Below are 22191 nucleotides of genomic sequence, written 5' to 3' on the forward strand. Positions count from 1 at the left end.
TTCCCCTTTCCCTGGTACAAGGTAGCCAATCGGAGCTATTCTCTGGTTTACTTCCCTATCTTTCCTTTTCTATTTCTCTCTCTAAACCATTAGTCTGGCAAGACTGCAAAAAAAAGCCACTCCATTGCGTAAACTGTTTCAAGCTCAACATCACATCGGATTGGCTTGATCGCGTAAGTAACATGGAGGAGGGGGTCGAACAAATAAGCGGCGTAAAGTACATTTCGACACTTGATCTAGATATAGGTACTGACATGTGAAAATGGCAGTCACTCCGCGGCCTTTATCTCTCACTTTCTTATTCTCAAGCCACTTGCGTTCACACGCTCCTCGGGAATATGTTGCCACGACTTTCCGACGTGGGCCTCATTGTAAACGCCAAAACATTCACCTCCGGTTCATCGCAGTTAAACTAAGATACGTAGGTCGGGAGCGAAGAGTCCTTCAGTGCTTAAAATTTTTAAGCTTCCTTAAGCCGCGCAGAAAGCGATCGGATAATTTCTGGGACACTTGAGATATTGCGAGTGTTGTTTTGCTCTGATTTAGAGCCCCGTTGACAGAAGCGCTCCTAAAGGAGTAGTCACAAGAACTGCACTGAGATGGAGCAAAGGAAAACGCCGTGTCATGACTTGAAAGGGGTCCCGGTCCCCTTGGCAGTGCCTCGGATGCCTGATTATACTAACACGTTTATTCTAAAGTGTGATGCCAGCGTCAGAGAAATGGGAATTCCGCGGACGGAGCAGAACACTTCGTCGCACTAACAAGAACGACAGAAGTGGAGGCCGTCGGCTTATTTGTCAATATGAGGCCTTCAAATATAATCAGCCCCGGGCTCTGAAACCTTTTTGGAAGGAGACTGTTAGGAAAAGACAAATGCCGGTGTTTCCACTTTCCTTGCGGTATACATAATGAAGGCATAGCCACTCAGCCTCGCACTCTCTAATGAGAGAACGTGAGAGCGCGGAGTCATGGCTCGCGTGTCTCCCTGGAGAGAGATAAAGTTATAGTGCTACCGCAAGATATTCTTTATGTCACCCTAATAAATAAATCTTATTATCCTCATTTATAATTGTTTGACAAGCGCTTTATTTATTCACCCATGCATGTTCTTTTCGCAGCTCTTGGTTCTAGAAAAACGACCAGGTGGGCCCATAGAGAAAAGCCTTATCCAGCTCACTTCGACTCGTTGGAAAGAAGTGCGCAGCGTTTTGACACCGTCATTCACGAGCAACAAGCTTAAACTCGTGAGTACTTGACTCTACCCGTCATTGCCGCAGCTACCTTGCACGATTTCTGTATGAGTGAACCACTGTGCAAGAAAATGCCTGGTGATGTGCGAAAGCTTTCTGAAGACTATGTAAAGTCGCGTCACGGTTTTCAGCTCTAGAAGATAAGGGCCCCGGGTGACCAATATGGTGCTTCATGAAGACATTGAAGACTTAGAGCATAGCAAGGACAAACTCGCGCAAACAAGTCCTTGAACAACACAAGGCGTAGACACAAGCGGCATCAGTGGTAGCGATATGTTGTGAGGCTGTAGTTAGGGGCCAAAGTTTTCATGTCTCTTATTGCAGTGGTTGGACACACTTCGCTTATCAGTCGGCGTAAACGTGTTAATGTCGACACAATTATCACGAAGCCGTCTTTTTATTTCTTTTATCCGTCCTTTAAAAAAGCTCTTGTGCTATACAGTAACTGTTATACTGCGTTATGATCCACAATTGAGCGACAAGGTATCGCCATCAACACAGCTACTCCCCGATAAGCCCATTGGATTTTCAGTGTATGTCAACACAGGTATATCTGAAACATGATAAATTAGAATCAGGAGCTATACTCCTCTTTATCTCTGAGATGAGACATTAGCAATGCTTTGCGGACGCAAAATGGAGCGATGTCGAAACAAGTTAGCCTGAAAAAAAAAAGCTCGTGAACAGAAACGCAGCTACAAATGCCGACTAAAGATAACTCAGAAACGCCCGTTCTTTTTTGGAGCTTTCTTCTGACGAGCAAGCATATCGTTCTCCAAAGGTCGTGAAAGTTCGACCGTGGGAATCGAAAGAAGCGAGAAAGGCAGGGATGTCTACCGAAACAAATAATGCAGTTTACCAAGTCAAACTGCGTGCGGGAACGTATTCATAGAAATATGCAAATAAAAGAGAATAACACATGCACGGCCGTCGACACCAATCAGTGTACCGACGAGAGACAAGCTCTGTCTTACACAGTCGATCCGTACCAAATAATTTATCTAATTATTTCGTCCTTAAGACATGCAACAGCGGCTTCGTTACCTTCTGCTGCGATGACTGCGATGAGGTTGACGTGCCTGAATTATCAGTTCTTAAATAAAGCGTTACCGTGACTTTGCAGATTCGTTCCCTAGCTCGCTAGAAAAGAGCACGATATGGAATTTTCTGCATTCGCAGCATGCAACCCAATTGCAGGCAACACGTTTAATGACTTCGCGCCGAGGGATAACACTTTCCGTGAGAGGTACTTTATAGATTTATCACTCCACTGTAAGAGCATAACTGGAATCGTCTTACGTGGGCACCAAAACATTGCCTACACACCCTGTGTCCACCACTGCAGATGTCTCCGGGAGTCATCTCAGCCGTGGAAAAGCTGGTGACGAAGATCGACCGCAAGGCAAATACGGGAGAGGAGTTCGATGCGGCCGACATGTACGCTGCACTCGCCCTAGACGTGATCTGCAAGAGCGCCATGGGCATCGACTACAACCTGCAGGACCATCCGAGGCACAGTTTCCTTCTCTGCTGCCGCATGTTGTTCGGATGCGCCTTCAACGCCTTGGCCGTGCTGTTCAGTAAGTCGACAAACCGAGGGCTTCATGGCCACGTTGCGCATGCAATTCCACGGGTCACTGAAGCTTGGCAGCTATAGGCTTGTCAAGCTGCGTCGTGCACATATGTATCAGGCACATCAGAGCTTGTAACATTGTTGACTAGCGCAAGAAGGACGTCGGACGGACCACGAAAAGCACACATGACACAACGCTAGTCTTGAGACAATATTGACTAGCTCAAAAAAGTCGCAGTTTCGCCCGAAAGGCGACGCATCGATTGCGATAGCAAATCAGAAGACAGCCATACAAAGTAAGGCTAGTAGTATTATCCGCCGTGTAAGCTTGTAAACATTCGATTACTAACTAAATTAACAAGCATGGTGTCAGCGCGCACAGACAAGCATAAGCGCATCACTCTCGATGACCGCGGACACCCCTGTCAAAACGCTGGCGTGAGGAAGTGCGGAACCAGCAGCGAAAAAAGTGACCTTCGTGTTGTCTATCGCTTCAACGCAAACTGAACGGCGAGATCACAGCACACACAAAGGTACGAGCCTTCGTCCCAAAGCAGATCGCTTTTATGATAAAGATGCGCCACCGCGCGCGGCCGCGCCATATGCAGTTGCTGCCATAGTAAAACAACCCCCTCTCCCCCCGTGCCGTGCGCGCGACAGAAGACGGCGCGTTTCCTTTCCGCTTTCCTCTCTTGCTTGCGCGAGAATGAGCCGCATTCGTCGGCCCACCCTCAGATGATTTCACTTGCACATATAGCATATACAACGCGCGGCGATGATGTTATCGATCTTAGACTTTATACGGAACATTACGGCGTCGGCGACGGCAAAAATGCGCCTAGAGTGTCTTTATGACTGTTATCGCAATAAAAGGTGTCGTACAACCACGAGAATCACACTGGACACAACGCTATAGGGGCGCATCAGAAATGTGCGGCTTCCTCGCTTTGGAAGCGCTTTTATATCATTTGATTTCTCATCTCGATATCATCCTAACTACCATTAAACTAGGACAGTTCTCAAATTTCAGCAACTATAATAATCCGTGACCGCTACGCAAACGTGCACTATCCCGACTGATGTTTACAAAGTTCTGGGCAGTCGTCTATATTCGAACGACCGGGCACTTATAGAAGAATGTGCATGTAGGGAACAGACGAAAACTCTGGAAGCTCAAGAGAGGGAGCTATAAATAGACCCAACCATGACATCATTTTTCTCCCGTTTACAGCTGCATTCCCGGGTTCATTCGACGTGCTAGAAAACATCAATTTCCGCCTCCTGCGCTATCAGAACAACGGCGTTCACCCATTCGAAGAGGTGCAGGGAAAGTGCAAGCGAATTGTGCAACAGCGACAAGTGGACTCCTCGGTAAGTTCGCGGGCAGGTCTGAGGCGCTAGCCAATTCGCCACGTCTCATAAGTACACTTTCCATGTATAGTTTACATTCTGCTAAACGACATCGTAGAATTATTTGAAGCGCGAATGATTTCAAGCACATTCGTTGCCCTGTTCTCAAAAGGAGGCGTTGTTAGCAAAACAGACAAGCGCAATATGGTAGTCACCGCTCGTTGTACCCTTGAATGCTGTGCCGATAGTAGTGTAAATTATTACAGTTCGATGGGGCTTCCCCTGTCATGTAGTCATTAAGATGTCGTCAGTTACTTGTCTTGCCTTGCAAATCTCTACGCTGTCATTACGTTTCATAAACCTTAGCCAATTGGCAGTGACTTATAGACCATCAATGGTGACCTTGAGAGCGGGAATGATTCATAATCGGAGATCGACTCGATACGGCCAAAGGATGTCCTGATATGACCTATATTCATTATAATACGATATCGCCTGAAGAGTCACAGCGCAATTATGTTTGTCGTATTTCCACACACGTTTTTTTTTTTTTTACTTTCCTCACTCCATGCCATGAGGACATCAAACGAGACAGTTCTGCCGAGGCTTCTTAGCGTGGCAATGTTGCCTTCCCTGTCACATATATGGTAGACTGTCGGCTTTTAGCGACCGGTTCTTCATCACCACCTAAATTACACTGTTACAAAACTGCGGAAAGCATATACTATCATGACAGTAAACAAAAATAATAAGCGCTTTTCCCACTCACTTAATCGTAATCCGACGCGGTGGCTCACGGGCTATGAAGCTCTGCTGCTGGAGCACGAGGAATACCGCTTGATTACCTACCGCAAGGACACTCGCGAGTCGAGCTTCGAGCTATCGTTAAAGAGCCTAGGGTGCTCAAGATTATTTTGCTGCTCTCCATTACGGCGTGTGTCAAGAAAGAGGAGAAAAGGAAAGAAAGGTAGGGAGGTCCACAAGACGCGTGACTAATTAGCTACCCTACGTAGGAAGGAAAGGGTCAAGTGATTCAACGAAAGAATGAATGACAGGAGAAGGAGAAAGAAAGGCTCCAGCAATGCGAAGACGTGCAGCTATCTATTACGCCCGCTATCCGTCACTGAGGCTGATAGATTTCATAACCTATTGCTACGCCAGCGTCGCTTTCTAAGCCTGCGAAACGTGGGGCCATGGTTCAAGAATCTTTTTTCTCTGAAGACGGTTTATAATGTAGTCAGTTTAACGCACTCCGGCGAACATCCCTTTTTTTTTTTGACGTTATAACAACTACAAGAACAACTCATGTTCAATCGTCTCTTCACAGATCCACGAGTCATAGATGGGCGTTTCCGACGTTGGGAAATATCTGTCAGAACGCCTGCGCTCTTTGGAATGTTAAGCCCATTTTTCAATTTTATTTATTTATTTATTTATTTATTTGCTTATTTTTATCTCCAGCATATCACGAAAACTTGTTTCCCTCTCTCCGTCTTATCTATTTTAGAGTTCTTTTTTTTTTAACTTGGCAATTTGCTACAGGCAATGTTAGCTGGGACGGTGAGCCGAAACTAAGCTCTGGTCGGAATCCCAACGCATGGAACTTTACCGTTACGCATACTTCGAAGTGCCGTTGTTAGCATACCTCCAGACGCGCTTAGGAACAAGCTGAAAACATCGGTTCTTTTTGCGTTTAAAACGTACACACTAGACTAGCATGTTAGATTTTCGTGGCTTCATTGCAATTTGTAAGCGCTTGTGTATAATTTGCGTAGTGTCCGGACGCCCGTATGCGAATATTAATAAGCACACGTGTGGCATAAGAGGACGCTACAGTCCTGTAGCCAACCTCTAGGCCATGCTGAGAACAAATTTTCGCTTCATGTATGGGCACTGACCGCATGACCGATAAACTGAACTCTAAATAGAGCATGTATGTTTCTGTGATGTTTTAGCGCTCTTGGAATGGACACTTTGCCAGACACCTGTGTTAATTAAATCGAACACTCTTCTGGATGCTAAAATTTAGCACAAATGAAGCAGAAGTGATAGCAAAATGAATACGAATACGACGCAGATATAGTTAGTATGGTCTCAGAATTCGCCGAAACAATTTTCTGGTAGTACGCTGGTTATACAACTTTTGGAACATTTCAACCATACAAAAATGTCTGACATTGGCTTCTAGCACTATCAGGCTTCTAGCACTATACACTAGCAGAATGGTTTCGAGTCGGACCATTTGGTGCATCACTGTTCCCGGATCTCTGGTAAGAAACCTCACATGACGCCCCGTATTCGCTTGTATTATCAGTTTTTCTCTGCCGAAGAACTCACGACAAACACAACCCGGGACGAGAGCAGAGATGTCCACGAAGATTTGCTAACCGAAGCTTCGAACAGCTCTTTTCTTTTCTGCACCAGGTTTCCAGAACACCGAAACCTTTTTCTACGTTTACAAACAGACAGCGGACCTAATTTTCCGAAACGTATGACCTGGGATAGAAAGATGTTTTGAGTGATTAAGGCCAGCGTACCATATGGTCAGGTCAGCCAGTAGTGCAAGCACGTAAGCACGCGCGCGCGCGCGCGCTCACACACACACACACACACACACACACACACACACACACACACACGCGCGCGCGCGCATGCACACACGCACACACGCACATACACAAACACACACACACACACACACACACGCGCGCATGCACACACGCACACACGCACATACCCAAACACACACACACACACTGAACTAATCACATTCAATAACTTCTCAAATACAAACTTTACGGCACATGTTTACCATGTGTGATGTGTGGTGCGCGACACGGTGCGGGGCTCGGGACGGTCGAGAGCAGACGACGCGGAGTGCACGCGCGCCGAGCTGGAGGGAGGAAAAACGACGACGCCGAAGAGCGCCCGGCACGTGAACGCGCGGCGCAGGAAAAACAACAAAAGAAAAAGCAACCAATGAAAAAAAACCACGGGGCGTCGGGCAGCCAATCAGTAAATGCCAAATCGGCCAGACCACGACAAAAAGCGTGGTGCACTGGCAGAACGGGGGCGACACGCAAGAGGACACGCAGGGAGACGCCGGGGAGACGCCAGGATCGTCCCAGGAAACGACGGCAGGAGGAGGTCAACCACCGGAGCGGGCGTTGAAGACGGGCCGTCGGGTTCCGGACCCGAGCCCACCAGGACTTCACCCGCCCGGGGCCTCCTGCCAACCTGTTCCTGTGCGTCGCCCGTCTACCTGAGCGTGCCGTCGGCTCCTCAAGGCCGGTGAGCTTTTGCGCCAGTGGGCAGGACGGGAACAGTCGGGCTACGGGCCCGAGTTCTACGCCAGCTGCCCGGCCAGAACGCCGCCCCGTCTGCCGTGCCGCCTGCTGCCCGAGGCCGGCGTTCGAGCTTCCGTGCCCGTGGGCGAGAGGGGAGCAGTCGGGCTACGGGCCCGAGCTCTCTGCCCGGCCAGAACGCCGCCGCCGTCCACTCCTGCTACCCAGCCGCCAGCGTTACCTCGCCTCGCCAGAGCTGGCGCGCTCCCGGCGCCCGATCGGTCAACCTACGCCGCAACCTTTGGTGAGGCCGGCGCCACTCCTTCTGCCAGCTTGACGCCGCGTTGCCGTGTCGAGACTGCGACGCGTCCCCGCCCTCGTGGCAAGCCCGAACTCGCACCCTCGTTAACCTCGTGCAAGCCCTATAAGAGCGTTCCTTAGCGCAATGTTTTTTTGAGTGTGTATTTCAAGCATGTTTTCTGTTTCTTTTTATTTGCTTTATGCTTCTTTTGTGTGTGATTAAAAGTCTTTGTGTGTGTGTCCAAACCAACGGCTTCGTCCTCAATTGGGTTCTCGGAGGCTCCGCCTAAGAGAACCGCTAAAACATTTGAGAACACGAACCTTTGCCCATAAGTGGGTCATCACACCATGTAAGGTTGAAAGAAATCGTCATAAAAGTGTAGTACCGCACGTCTCCATTTCGAAATTTCCGTGCATACCGACGTAACTGACATCAAATTACTCGTCCAAATTGCCTGATTGCGCACGCGGAACCGTGAAGTGCGGCTCGCGGTAAAACTCGCTGGTGACGTAGTTGGGTGGCGTAAAACAAGGCTTCGCCATACCGCACGATAAAGCGCTACGTATCGCCCCCGCTGCTGAAGCGACTGTGCGTCCAACGGGGAGTTGCGCAAAGCGCCACTCCGAATCCGCTTGTGGGACGAAGTGCGACGGCAGCTTCATTTTGCGCAACGCTTTTACGTCCACTTTCATGTCACCCACGGGGATCGGACCGAGAACCGCACTTCGCGGCGCCGCGTGCCTAGTCGCGTCGACTGAAAGAAAAAAAAACTTTTGACGTCAGTTATTTCGGTCGACGTGAACTTATTGAAACACGAAAGCCTGTAACTTGAATTTTATAACGACTTCGTTCAACTTGTCATAATTAAATGTGCCGTAAAGCTTGTAATTCACGAGATAATTATAGGGATTCAGTTGATTGGGAAATAAAATGTTTTTTCTGTTCTTGAAAAATAATATCTGCCAGCGCAGAAATTTCGTCTGCAGTGACGTAATCCGATTTAAACTTGTGGGCTTCTTTTTTAAAGTGTTCGACATAAGTAAATGCAACTGTGAAATGAAACGCCTCCTCATACTTGCTTCGTAGCATATTCCGCTGACGTGCAGCAATGTCCGTGTATACGTTGTTGATGGCGTACACAATACTATAAAGTTAAAGTGGCCGACAAAATTTGCAGCATCCGGTGCTAAAAAGTACCTTGTGTTTCACATCTTTCCCAAAAGCTGCGTCGAAAGGACTTGCTGCAGCTGATGATCGATGCGAAGGATTCGCGCGTCGACCTGGGTACAGTAACCAACACTCAACTCACCGCTGGCGAACAGAACGACCAAGAATTGCCCAACGGAGCTCCAAAGCGTGAGGTTTTTTTTTTTTCTTACAGTAACTGTATTTACGTCACTGTATCACTTTCCACTTTTCTCGAGGGCATTCTTCGCTCGTACATTTGTACACAATAAGCGGTGGACACGGAATTTAAGTCATCGACATTCCGTGCCATAGCGGCATTACTACAGTTATCCGAATGACAAGAATGAGAAGCGGGGTTATGTTGTATTAAAATATATTTCTTGTCACTAGGTTGCTAGATAAAAGAAAGCAATGATAAAATACTATTCCCCTTGTTGGGTATCTTAGTTCTTCCTTTGAAAGCCCTTGACCTGTCCTCGTAATTAGAAAGTTGGCTGCATGTATACAGACAGTACACTCCACTCTTAAAGGAAACACAAAATTAGTATTCCAACAAACATAACTTTAGATTATTAAACCTATTGATATTATTTTGAGGAGAAGGTGCTTCGAGGGACGCGTTAGGTAGACCTATCTTGGTATAAATTATTGCCGAAACGTTCGGGTCAAATCTGTGATGCAATCAACCTCGAAATAATATTTCGCTGCATCCTTTAACAATGGACCGCACTGTATATAGTTTGGGTAATTTGAAGGCTGTGGTATCCTTATAGCGCTTTATCCTGGACCAACTGGACTATAAGCCAATGGCCTGGCCCGCCCAGTGACCCGTTCAATAAATCTTGTTGCAAAATAATGTTACACCTGGATAAAGTAACTTGCATTCCCTGCGCCTGATCGTTTCATAACGTTCTGAAGTGCTTTGAAAGGCGCCTCCATGTTTGGAACTCTGAAACGGAACTCTCAAAACGCACTCAGCTTGGCGTAATATCACGTGCTGCCTGCCGTGCTATTTCTATTCGCATATACGTTAAGTGCGCCTAATTATAGATTTTGTACTAGTCCAATGTTTATACGGCTGTAACTAAAAGGTTTACTCATCATGTATCATGTTCTTGTTGTTTTTCTTTATTTGCACTATAAGTACTATTTTGCTTAATGTGCGTAAGTTAAGTCATATACGTCAGAAAATGCTTATTGCATGCTGTTCGTCACTGTCTACAACACTGAGCTGCGGATCACGTCAAACTTTAATTACCTTTCTGCCCATGGTCCTCGACATCAACTCTACTTAAATAGGGTTAATTAAATAAATCGGCATCCGAAAGAGAGCGCCACGATGTGCTCCAGTTTTTATTTTGAACTGGTTCTGGTGTTTCCACGAAGCGTGCTCAAGTGGCGTCGGTGATTTTCGTCTCGCGGGGGCCCGATCTGTGGTCGCGGTGCTCCTCAGTGCTCGTGGAAATTACTGCGGAGCATACAGTTGCCGTGCCCACGGCCTCAGAGATCGCTACCCTGAAAGATGCGTGCTTTTTTAGCGTTCCTACCTAAACTGACCCTGTAGAAACAGCTTAACGGCGTGCTGTGTCTACTATCTTGCGTGTGGCCTTCTCTCTGTTTGCTCTCCACTGGTATCTTTGCAGCTCCGCCTAACTTTGAGATCCCGTCTTCGTGCAGGGTATAGCCAAGCGTACGTCCGCCTTATAACCTGATTTCCATACTCTGACTCATTCTTCCGCTTTAGAGGGGAAAAAAGTACCCCGTACACTGCAGCATAGTCTACAGCCGTCCCCAATCAACACCACCTAGATAGCACAAGGCCTGTTTACTCCGATCCATGACGTCACGCTACCTGACCCCAAATTTGCATTGACAAGACTGGCGTGATGAAAGTGGTGACGTCAAAATCACTGTTGCCTAGTCGGGAGCGTACCCATTAGATTCTATAGCAGTCGGGTCAGGTAGTATGACGTCATAGAACGGAGTGGAAAGGCCTTGTGCTATCTAGGTGGTGTTGCCACAATCCGTCGTGGTCCCAAATAGAAGCAAAAACGAAGGCTGGCGCTGCCGTCACTCGCATGTCACTGAGCTGCCTGGCCGAGTATTCGTCTCATAAGCTACCCTCCCCCACCCCTGTTCTTGTTATAAAGCGAATAATCATGCGCGTGCTCTCATGATCATCTTTATTTGCCTTCTTGACTGCTGCCGGAGGAGTCCTGATTACGATGCGCTGAAATCGCCAGGCACGTTGTCGTCCCAATACGGCGTTGTGGTCTTCTCGTGCTTGCAGACGCTGCCACTGGAAAACTGCCCACCATCAGCAAGGCTGTCCTGGACGATGACGACATCACGCAAAATGCGTTCGTCGTGCTCGTTGCGGGGTGAGGTGCATCACTTCAACTTACCACAAACCCTAAGGACAAGGTGCTTAGCGATAGGCATCGTGGTAGCATGGCTAGCGTGACACGTCAAGATTGAAGAATAATACCCCTGTCACACGGGAAGATTTAATGACATTCGAATCGAATGGCAGCCGCAGATAATCCCACTAATCGAGATTTACACGGGAAAATTTTATGTCATTCGAATGGAATGACATATGCCATCGAATGAGTTTGGGGAACTCATTCGCATTCGATTTCGAACCGAACGTATACTCTTGACCCCAGATAGAGAATAGGGACACGCAACACGAAAAAATAATGCGCGCATCAGCAAAGTCAGAAGATATTTTTTAGACTTATGAAAAGGAATAATTATTTTTGACGCAATGATATTTTCACCACGGGCTGTGCTCAAGCGCTATTACTCTGCATCAGGAGTCTGTTGCGGCGGTCGGCCATATTGGATGTGTTGATCGAAGGGCTTTTAGTTGCGAATATTTGGCGTCAAAATGTTTTCGTCCGTTTTAAACGTACTCGCAAAAGTTCTTAAACGCATTTAATAGGCATAAAATTTCTTTGAAAATTTCACAAATTTTGTTCCAGATCGTCAGTGCTATCATTTGTGAATGCCATTACACTTTACTGTGTAACACCGCAAGAGACTGAATGGCATTCGATGCATCCAATGCCATTTGATTCGGATGGCATTAAATCTTCCCGTGTGACAGGGGTATAACATGCTGGCACACTTCCCATCGCTTAGCGAAGTTGCTTGGTAGACATGTTGAATTGGCTGTCAATCTTGATTATCTGTAAATCACGCGTTTCAGTCATCATCCTCGAGTCTAATGCGCAATGAATGTCCGCAGTCATTTTGTACAGGATGTTCGGAAATTACCTGCGCCTTGAAGATGACTATAATCCAAAACGAGACATCTTAACGAACACGCTGATAAAATAGCGTGCTACTAGAACGTGGCGGCGAATTAGCTGCTATCTTACAAAAGAAATGCGAATCACGTATTTTTGTTTCGTATACAGGCCTGCCTGATTGATTCATTTCTTAAGCATGGTTCACCCCTGCGTCACAGGTTCGAGACCACGAGCAACACCATGGCCCTGGTGACGCACATGCTTGTTCACTACCCGGAAGTGCAGGAAAAAATGCGAAGGGAACTTTTTTCGGTCCTGCAACCCGACGTACGTCACTGTCTCACTGCTGCCTTTCTAAGTATGCAAAAGCACGTCCATTTACCTCGATCGCAACGAAACGTGGAACATTCGACAAAACCATAAGTGAAACCATGTCTGCTTTTTTGCCGTTGCCAAGCAAGAACAGACAGTGTTCACCATGAAATCCTGGTTTAGTGTACCGTCGCTTAAAAGTTTCCCAAAAAGAAAGCAGGGTGCTGAGTTAATTCCCCTATCTATGGTTGAAGAAATAACCTTGACAACCGTGAGCATTATGTGTTCATTGCGATTCATTGAGGGCGATAACGTTTTGCCCAACCCTTTGACTTTCCTCATTCACACTTGTTTCAGGAAAAAAAAAATAACTCCACTGGGTCATCACTCGGCTACGTAACATGTCGCTTTTGCAGTGATGCATCACTATATTACCACGCATAACGAACCATGAGAGGAGGACAGTGCACTAGCCACCTGGGCTGTGAGTGACGTAGTTAGTTAAAATGGTAGAGTAGCTAGCAAAAGCCTTAATACCAGGATATTACGAGGGGAAAATACTCACGGCTTACCGGCGCAGCCTGAAATCAGGTTGTAGAGGGAGCAGATGCGTTCTTTTCTCTTTTTTTTTTTTGCCTTCTAATTTCCGCTCATCATCTCTGCCTTCTCCCCCTCCCCCTGTACAAAGTAGCCGACCGGACGATTATTCCGGTTAACCTATCTACTTCTCACCGCTTGTCTTTTTATGCAAGTGTACAATGTGTATTCCAACTGCATGGAGGCTGTACGGTTATTTCCTCGTGGAACAACTGCGGCGGCTTGCACGCACACTTAATATTGAAAATAATAACGAATTTACAAACTCGTTCTCAAATGTTCCCTTGACAACTCCTAGTCCGCACTAAAACGCGCTCTTAAATTCATGATTAAATTTTTGTAAGACAAATTCTCGTTATTCCAAGGAAACCACGCGTCCGACTATAAACACGCCGAGTTCAGCACGTAATTGCCTCTACTGGCCAGTAGTAATAATGTCGCAGCACTTCCAAACAGTTTCCAAAACACACTGAGCATGGAAGCGAACTGATTCAGAGCCGCTCAGTGGGTCCGGTTTTCAGTCACTAGAACAACCCACAGAAACGCGGCTGTATTCATGTTCTTGCTTGCGGTGCTAACACCTCGTTTATTTACGTTTCCAGGAGCCCATCACGTACAACACCATACAAAATCTGCCGTATATGAATTGCGTCTTTACGGAGACAATGAGGCTCTACCCTCCGGCATTTGCGTAAGTACAAACTATGGGTATACTTAGGCGCGCCCTGTGATTTCGTGTTTGTGGTCCAGTTATGTCCTTACAGTACAGTCGAAGTACGCTGACTACTTTAAATGCACGGCATTCTCACCGTCACGGCTAAAGCATGCCTGCATGCCGCTTGTGAGATCAACGCACTGCTAAGGAACATCAATGATTATGCTAAGTGATCATAAAACTCCGCTTCCTCGAACTACAGTACTTCCTCTCTCTAACCATCTCGTTTCAACATTTCGTCATCGCATATAACCGAAGTAATTAAGATTACATGGCAGTTGGGAGCGGATATGGGGACTTAAATGGGGACAGCAATGGTTTACTCACGCGTTAATGACAACGTATCGAAAGGTTTCTGCCCTGAGAAACTAAGCAGTGTAAGGCTTGCACTACACTGCTCAGTTTGTCTACAGGAAAGGGCTGCGCAATGTTTCTATTAAATGGATTCGCTCAGATTTAGAAAATAACGTTTGCTAGAACTGATACTCTTTCTTCTTGATATGCTATGAAAAAGTGCACGTATATGGATATTATTTTGCCGACTACTGCCGTCCCGAGCAACAACAAAAAATAATGGCGGATGCAACGCACTTGTTGGAGTCACCGTAAATCGAAGCTTTCGTGAATCGATGCAATTAAATTCTATGCAAAAGACCACATCGTGCGTGCATTCTACACGGATCGGAATGTCGGAATGTCAGATGTTGCAATACGCATGTTGGAATGTGAAATGAAGCGTTTGTGAAGCGGTCAAGGAAATGCTGTATAACTTAACTACATGCGGACATTTGTATTTGTTTCAATCAGGCGCAAAGTGTGATCTTATGTATCGAGTTTATGTTTATGCACTACACTGTCACAAGCTATGCCGAAATACAAACAGCAGTTCTTGCGCATACCCAATGCTAAAATTCGACGCCGAAATGTCGTGAAGAAACAGCTTGGATGTTCGAGGTTTGTTGAAGAAATATTGACGAGAGGCACAAGCAGCGAGAAAGGCGGAACATGCGTGAATACATTTAAAGCGCCTTACATCACTTGCATCACAGTGGCACACACACAGTGGCCCAACAATGATGAAGGCCAACTATAAAAAGTGCCACAGCTGTAGAAAAGTCATGCGCTCTTCTATTAGTAAGTATCCTTGGTTAAAAAAAAAAAAGGATACGCATGAGCTGACGTTATGCTTGCAGGCTTTATGTAATAGTTTACTGCTTAAAAATGCGGAACATGTGTTCGTCCACCGGCACTATACTATGTTGCTCAATATTACGCGCCATATAAGCCAGAGCAGCCCACGACCATGTGCGAAGTTTTCTATTTTAAGAAATTTCATAGCGCACATTGGAGAAAACCAAGGGATTCGTTCAATATCACGCGCCATTCCGTTAAGGGATCTGTGTTCTTCAGAGATATATGTGAGGCTATGTATACATTATATATGTGCAGGTTTGTGTCAATATATATTGTTTAAGCAAGACAGAGGTGCGCTTCCTCGCACTACTTTGTCAGTTAACATGTAGAGGTCATAAAGGCCGTTGGTGTTATGTTATCATTACATTCACTAACATATCCTGAAAGACAATGACCGGCTAGCCGACTGGCGGACGTAAAACTATGTTACGCCAGGCACAGAAAGAGCCGCGTTAACGTGTCTGACAGCTCACTCTGGCCCGAACTCGCTGGCCTTGAATGTTGCACGTGGAAAGCTATGAGTCGCCGCTGGATGTCAAGTTTCACCGGCACCTCCTTGTTCTCAAATTCCAAGAGCAGCTATATTGACAAGCTTTGACGCCTAAAAGTGCGCGCTGGACGCTATGCACTGTAGACGGCTGTTTTTCAGCGTAACCTGCTGATACAGTACTTCAGTCGATGAGTTCTTGCCACATGCTAATGCACAGAGATACATCCCAACTTTGCGCAAACAAAAGAAAGTGGTCACAAGAAGATCGAAACTCTAAGGGATTAACAATGGATGATTAAGATAAGCCTCCGATTGGGGCCAACGTTTCGACAAGGGGACCTGTCTTTATCAGGACAACGCCTGTTTTTCTTCGCGGGGTTTTTTTATAACCCGCTGTCTCTCTATAGTGAAAAGACTCCATAAATATGAAAGGGTAAGGTGAGTGCAGGGTATCAATTAGTTGTGCGTGAGAGGGCTCTGCCCATTCTTTTCTAGGGCTGGTAAGATGTGGTTTAGAGAGAGAGAAAGAGAGAAAAGAAGAGAGAGAGAAATAAGAGAGAGATAAGAAGAGAGAGAGGTAGGGAGGTTAACCGTGGACGTGCCCTGTTGCTTACCCTACACTTTGAGGGCGGAAAATGGGGCAGAATAGAAAAGAAGGAAAGAGAAGACATATAATAACGGGTTAGTCATTGAAAACACATGCGGTGTTAAGGCGAAGTTAAGGTAAACTTAGTTAAGATAGAGTTATTAAGGCACTTGTTCCCTCGACCTTTAGTGGGAGACTAACTAACGACCTTTGGTTTTAATTAAGGTGAAGTTAATTAGGGCACAGGGAATTCAGGTAGAGTTAATTGGGGCACTCGAACCCGCGACCTTTGTTGGGAGTCAAACCCTCGACCTTGGGTGGAAGTCGATCCAAGAACTGGGTGTCCCAAGAGCTAGGGTCATATAACGTAAAACTATTCAAATCTGTTTTTATACCAACCTTCTGACGTCAGATTTACGTAACCATCAAGGCAAGCATCGGGCTGTAACCCGCAGCATTGTCTGAAAAGCCCAATCAAACGCGCTCCTCGATTAGAGGAGATGATTTCGTTTGCTGTCAAGGCGAATAGCATTGCCTACATTGAGCGGTTTTTGTTTTCGAATTGATTGACAGGAGGTGAGGAACCCACTCAAATGAGGCGGTTTCGATGACGCAGAGCCAGAACAGTAAAAAAGATAATTGGATGTGTAAGGTGATGCTGGCGTCTGCAACTGGTCAGCTTCCCCTTACTTAGCTTGCGGTGGCTCGTCGAAAATGGTGGCTGCGTGTAACAGAAGAATAAAAATGCCGCTAAAATTGATCCTCAGCAAAGAATAGTTGGCAGCGCGAAGTCGTATAACTGCTGAAATGGCTCGATAACGTTATACTTCCACTCAAATATTTTTATGATGCGCAAGTAAATCCATGCTCCCCGGCAGCTCCGAGTAGCCACTGCCAGAGCGATGGGCAGGTAGCCATCTTCTATTCCTTTCGGAGCGGTGCAGTCTCCGCGGCTATTCAAAAAAATTCAATTTTGTTGGGCATATTAATGTATCTTTAACGCGTACAATCACTTTGACGCGGTGACTTTTCGCGCTATTGTGACGTCACGTGACAGACAGGCGATGTGGGCGCAGCCACAAAGTTTTTTGACCAACCGTGTATGGCTGATTGCAGAATTGTAATAGAAAAGTTTGGTGTAGCTTTAACTTATAGCGTTCCTAGTTACTCAACTACCGGAAGAGCATAGGCATCGCGCGGTGGTCGCAATTAATGCTTTCTCATTCATCGAAATGCCCCTTGATATTTCCTCCAGTTTAGCAGTCAAAACGTTCACGCAGGATTTTATACCTGCTTAGTGCTGCAGGCTCAAAAACCTCGTGGACGCACAAGCGACGCCCTACTCATTCCACCACTGACTAGCCAGTGACCCAGGTAGGCGTGAAAATGGCTAGATACAAACACGCATTGATAGATACGTAGATACATTGACAGACAGCCCCCGGAATGTGTGTGAAGCACTCTAGAAAAGCTAATGCATTAAGAGCATTCTCTCCCAGGATTTTAACCATTTCGCTCGCGCCCAGGTTCGTTACACGAGAGGCCACTGTTGATAAACAGTACGGCAAGCTTCGCATCCCCGCCGGTACGGCTATCATGGCGGCCGTGGAGTACATACATAGGGATCCACGACACTGGGAAAACCCGGACAAGTTCGATCCTGACAGGTAAGAGGTCTACCGGTGCCCTCTTTGCGATTCTTGCTCGAAAACAATAAACATTCATGATAGCGAGTGTGCATTTTTCGGTAAACCATGAACCTCTGATTTTCGTCCCGTGACAGCCGTATCGGTGTGCTTTCCCTTAAGCAGCAACTCCGTGGAAAGCGTTTCCGATATATTTGCAGTGTGTCGTCTCTTCGGCTGTATCACTTCACGCGATTACTGGGCTTTAATTTGGCGTTTAATGTGTTGCCTTCGTTTCCTATTTTAGCTCAGAAGCACACATAGCGCATTCAGTAGTCGTGTGGCGGGAAGAGGCGCCGCGGTTGCGTGACAAAAATATGTCGGAAATATTGTACGTGCGGCTGGCACATTTGTGACACAGCTTGACCTCCGAAACGGCCTGTTGCTTTGTGCGATACTAAGCGACCACGCTCGAAGACTCCGCACGAGCTAACAGCACGCGACAAAGCTCACAAAACATATTCGCCAAGATCCCCAAACATATAAGGCCCTCATAACTTTCTAAGTATCTAAAGCTGCGATCGCCGCTCGTGGCTCGCATATTGTACTGAAATAAGGAGAGCAATGAGACACTTATGCGATTCAGAAGTGTTTCACACGACGTGTCTCTGCAATATTGGCGTTGCACCTGTGCCGGAAATCCTCGTCCCCAATTGCGTGCCTTCTTGCGATATTTGTTGCGCAGGGGTCCTTTTAGCCCGAACGTCTTGCAATGATTGTGTTTGTGCCGGTACATTTTGATGGGAAGAACATTCTTTGCACTCTTCATCACCAATAAATGAAACTGAATGGTGTGAGTGCCTTGGAACTGTACCATCCGAAAACCTAGACAGAGAAGGCGCAGACAGCGCACTCAACCCCTCCTGTTTCAGACTAAAATACACATTTAAAAAATAGCCCTACACAATTCGTTGCATGTCCAGACACGCTATGGCCGCATGCATTTCGATTTAGTGGGCAAAATTAGTCTTTTTTCTTCACAAGCCCTCGCTTCCGCTTACTAGTTCCAATAAACACCACTCTTGAACACGTACACTCAGATTTATTCAAAATCAGGTGAACTCATCCGCACGTGTAGTCTCGTAGACTCCGAAGCTCCATGTATCTCGGGCAAACTCGCAAACTAATGCCCATTCTAGTTCGCTTCTAATGAGTCACACTGAAACTAACGCCTAGTCCGACTCCCCTAGCTTCATTAAGAGTAAGATTTTGTTGCGATAGCAATGGGGATGGACACTCCAGACCCATTTTTGCCGTCATCGCGATGTACGTATAAAGCCCAAGGGCTATAACACCGTCGCCGCGCGTCGTATGATGTACGTGCGAGCGAAAGCAGGCGAGGGAAGCCGACGATTGCGGCTCAATATGTCGCGCGCGAAGCATGAAAGCAGAGGGCAAGCGTGCCGTCTTCCGTCGCGCCAGAGGCCGTGAGGGAGGGGATGGAGGGAGGGAAGCGGCGTTGCGCGCAGGCGGCAACTGCGCATTTCGCGACCGGGCGCAAGGGGAACTGATGATCGCGGCTGAATCTCGCGCGCCATATGAGGAGGAAAGCGGGGAGGCAGCGCGGGAAGTAGGGGGGGCAGTGGCTTTGACTTTGCCAACACTGCGTACTTGTTTCCTAGTTTATACAGCCGATAAATCTACTATACTCGCTTCGTATAGCTCTGTACTAATTTGTTGTCAATAAAAGCCTCGTCTATTGGACGAGACTGTGATTATCCACTAAATAATTACCCTTCACTCAGAGTCACTAAAGCTCTTCTAGATTGACATACGGGTTACCAATCACCGAGCTTGAACCACTGTTTTTAAAACAGCTCAGTCGAAGCCCTAGTTGTTTCACGATGCGTGGGTCTATAATCATGAGCCCACCAACCTACGCCTTGTTGCGTTTCGCCTGCGACACGTGGTTTTGCCGGCGCGACGGCGGCGGGGCGGCGGACATTTTGGCCCGATCGTCGTCACCGCAACACTCATCGCCAGGTGTTTCCAGGCGCGTCTGCGGCGATGCGACCGCCTAGGGATTTCGTTCCAGTCATTGTGCCCGAAACAGGCGAGGCCAAAGCAGGGATCTCCTTCCAGTTATTGGGCCCGAAACAGGCGATGCCAAAGCAGGGATCTCGTTCCAGTCATTGTGCCCGAAACAGGCGATGCCAAAGCAGGGACCATCTTCTCGTTACAGTCATTGTGTCCGACCGGCAGCGCCACGACAGTGTGCTGCGCAGCGCCACGACAGTATGCTGCGCAGCGCCACGACAGTGTGCTGCGCAGCGCCACGACCAGGTGCTACGAGATCGTGCGCAGCGCCACGACATGGTGCTACGGCATCGCTACGACAGTGTGCGTCACCATTAGCCCATTGTACATTCACGTGCTCGTCTTTTGAGGGGTTCCTTCTTGCCCTCAACTGCGAGAGTATAAAAACAGCTGCCCCCGGACGCCAGAGGAGGGCTCCGATTTCTTCTGCTGAGTGAAGTGCTCTCCCGTCTCTCTACTTCGGTCAAACCTGACCGCCAACTCTTTGCGATGTTAAAATAAACAAGTTGTTTCGTTGTTACCAGTCGACTCATGCTTTGCCGGGACCTTCGGATGCTTCCAGTTGTACCCCAGGCCGCCAGGCCAACGCTACCCTTGGGGCTTGCGACCCAGGTACAACCACGGGCGTCAGCGCCGAGTTCCCAACAGATCGTACCAGCAGTCCGATCCAAACATCTGGTTGCCAGCGGTGAGATCGCCTACGACTTCAAACAACGGTCTGCCAGCGGCGAGATCGCGACAACGGAGGCCAGCAGCAAAGAGATGCAGTTGACTGTATGCTGAGCAGCTCAACGTCGATCCGGGAGCAGTGCAACGAGCCCTGTGTGACGACTGGTTGCCTGCAGCGGAACGACTGCGCGGAATTCCTGCCTGCGAGGTTTGGTGAGTGCGGGACTTTCTTCTACTGAGCTTTGCCAGGCTTTTTGTTAGTGTCAGAAACAGAGCTGGTAATTGTGGTTGTCGTTGCTGCCGGGTTAGTTTGCGGCAAGACAATAGTAAGCAGTAGAGAAAGCAGCATTCAGAGCAGCCATGGATTTGAAGTCGTTGCGCAAACCGAAATTGTTGGAGCTTGCAAGAGAGTTGGGTCTGGATGTCTCAGACAAACTAAGAAAACCGGAACTGATAACGGCTATTCTTGAGTTAGAGGCTGAGGATGACGAGCTGTCGGAATGCCTTGAGACTATTGAGGAGAGGTCAAAAAGACAGGAGCGCGAACTTAAAGAGCAGAAAGAAAAAGAAGAGCGCGAACACGCTTTGGAAATGAAGCGTCTCGAGGTAGAGATGGAACGCGCTCGTAATGGAAGTCAGGCACACGGTGCAGGAGAACGCGTATTGTTCAAAATGACTGACCTGATGCGGCCGTTTAAGCTTGGAGAGGACATTGGTTTGTTCCTGGTTAACTTTGAGCGAACGTGCGAGAAGCAGGGGTTCTCTCGGGAAACGTGGCCACAGCGCTTGCTCACTTTGTTACCCGGCGAGGCGGCCGACGTAGTCGCTCGCTTGGATAGAGAGGAAGCAGAGGATTTCGACAAAGTAAAATCGAGTCTGCTAAAAAAGTACCGGCTGTCTGCGGAAGCGTTCCGTCGGAAGTTTCGGGAAAATGAGAAAGGCAAAAGTGAGTCATATACAGAGTTTGCGTATAGGCTTATGTCGAACATGCAGGAGTGGCTCAAAGAAGAGAAAGCGTTTGGTGACCACGATAAAGTTCTGCAGTGTTTCGGGCTAGAACAGTTTTATAGTCGGTTACCGGAGAACGTGCGATACTGGGTCTTGGATAGGCCAGACGTGAGTACGGTGGCTAGAGCCGCTGAGCTAGCCGAGGAGTTTGTGACGCGTCGAGCTCGCGGAGCTAAGGACGGTCAAAAGGGTGAATTTGGCTCCAAGTCTGAGAGGCCAAGGTTCACGCCCATGAGATTTAAGGGGGACACGCGTAGTGAGGATGCGAGTGAAAGCAATCCGACCAAACGTAAAGAGACGGCAGCCGAAGCCGAACGCAGAAAGCGGTTCGAGATGAGGCGAGCGGGCGTTTGTTATACGTGCCAGAAGCCGGGTCACTTTTCGGCGCAGTGTCCGGAAACAACACCAAAAGTTGTGTTTTTTTCAATAGGCAGCACTGACGAGAACATGAAGCTTCTTGAGCCTTACATGCGAGACCTCCTCGTAAACGGGAAAGAGTGCCGAGTGCTTCGCGATTCCGCAGCTACGATGGATGTAGTTCACCCGTCTTACGTAGAACCCCATATGTTCACGGGCGAGTGCGCGTGGATCAAGCAAGCCGTGGAAGCTCATAGCGTGTGTCTGCCGGTAGCAAAAGTGCTTATTGAAGGACCTTTCGGAGCGCTTGAGACGGAGGCGGCAGTGTCATCTATGCT

At 47.6% G+C, this 22191-nt stretch overlaps 1 protein-coding gene across 1 annotated transcript in view; it reads left to right on the plus strand.

The window, feature by feature from the left end:
* The window catches only part of LOC142586238 (thromboxane-A synthase-like), a 56173-nt gene that overhangs the window by 28346 nt on the left and 5636 nt on the right, over positions 1-22191 (plus strand). Inside the window, exons 5-12 of the mRNA XM_075697488.1 lie at positions 1119-1244; positions 2596-2830; positions 4055-4194; positions 8982-9114; positions 11237-11327; positions 12422-12530; positions 13715-13803; positions 17624-17764. Of these exons, the coding sequence (XP_075553603.1) occupies positions 1119-1244; positions 2596-2830; positions 4055-4194; positions 8982-9114; positions 11237-11327; positions 12422-12530; positions 13715-13803; positions 17624-17764 (1064 nt within the window). The remainder of the gene's footprint in view (positions 1-1118; positions 1245-2595; positions 2831-4054; positions 4195-8981; positions 9115-11236; positions 11328-12421; positions 12531-13714; positions 13804-17623; positions 17765-22191) is intronic.

The sequence above is a fragment of the Dermacentor variabilis genome, chromosome 6, assembly GCF_050947875.1.
Source record: "Dermacentor variabilis isolate Ectoservices chromosome 6, ASM5094787v1, whole genome shotgun sequence".
Lineage (NCBI taxonomy): Eukaryota > Metazoa > Arthropoda > Arachnida > Ixodida > Ixodidae > Dermacentor > Dermacentor variabilis.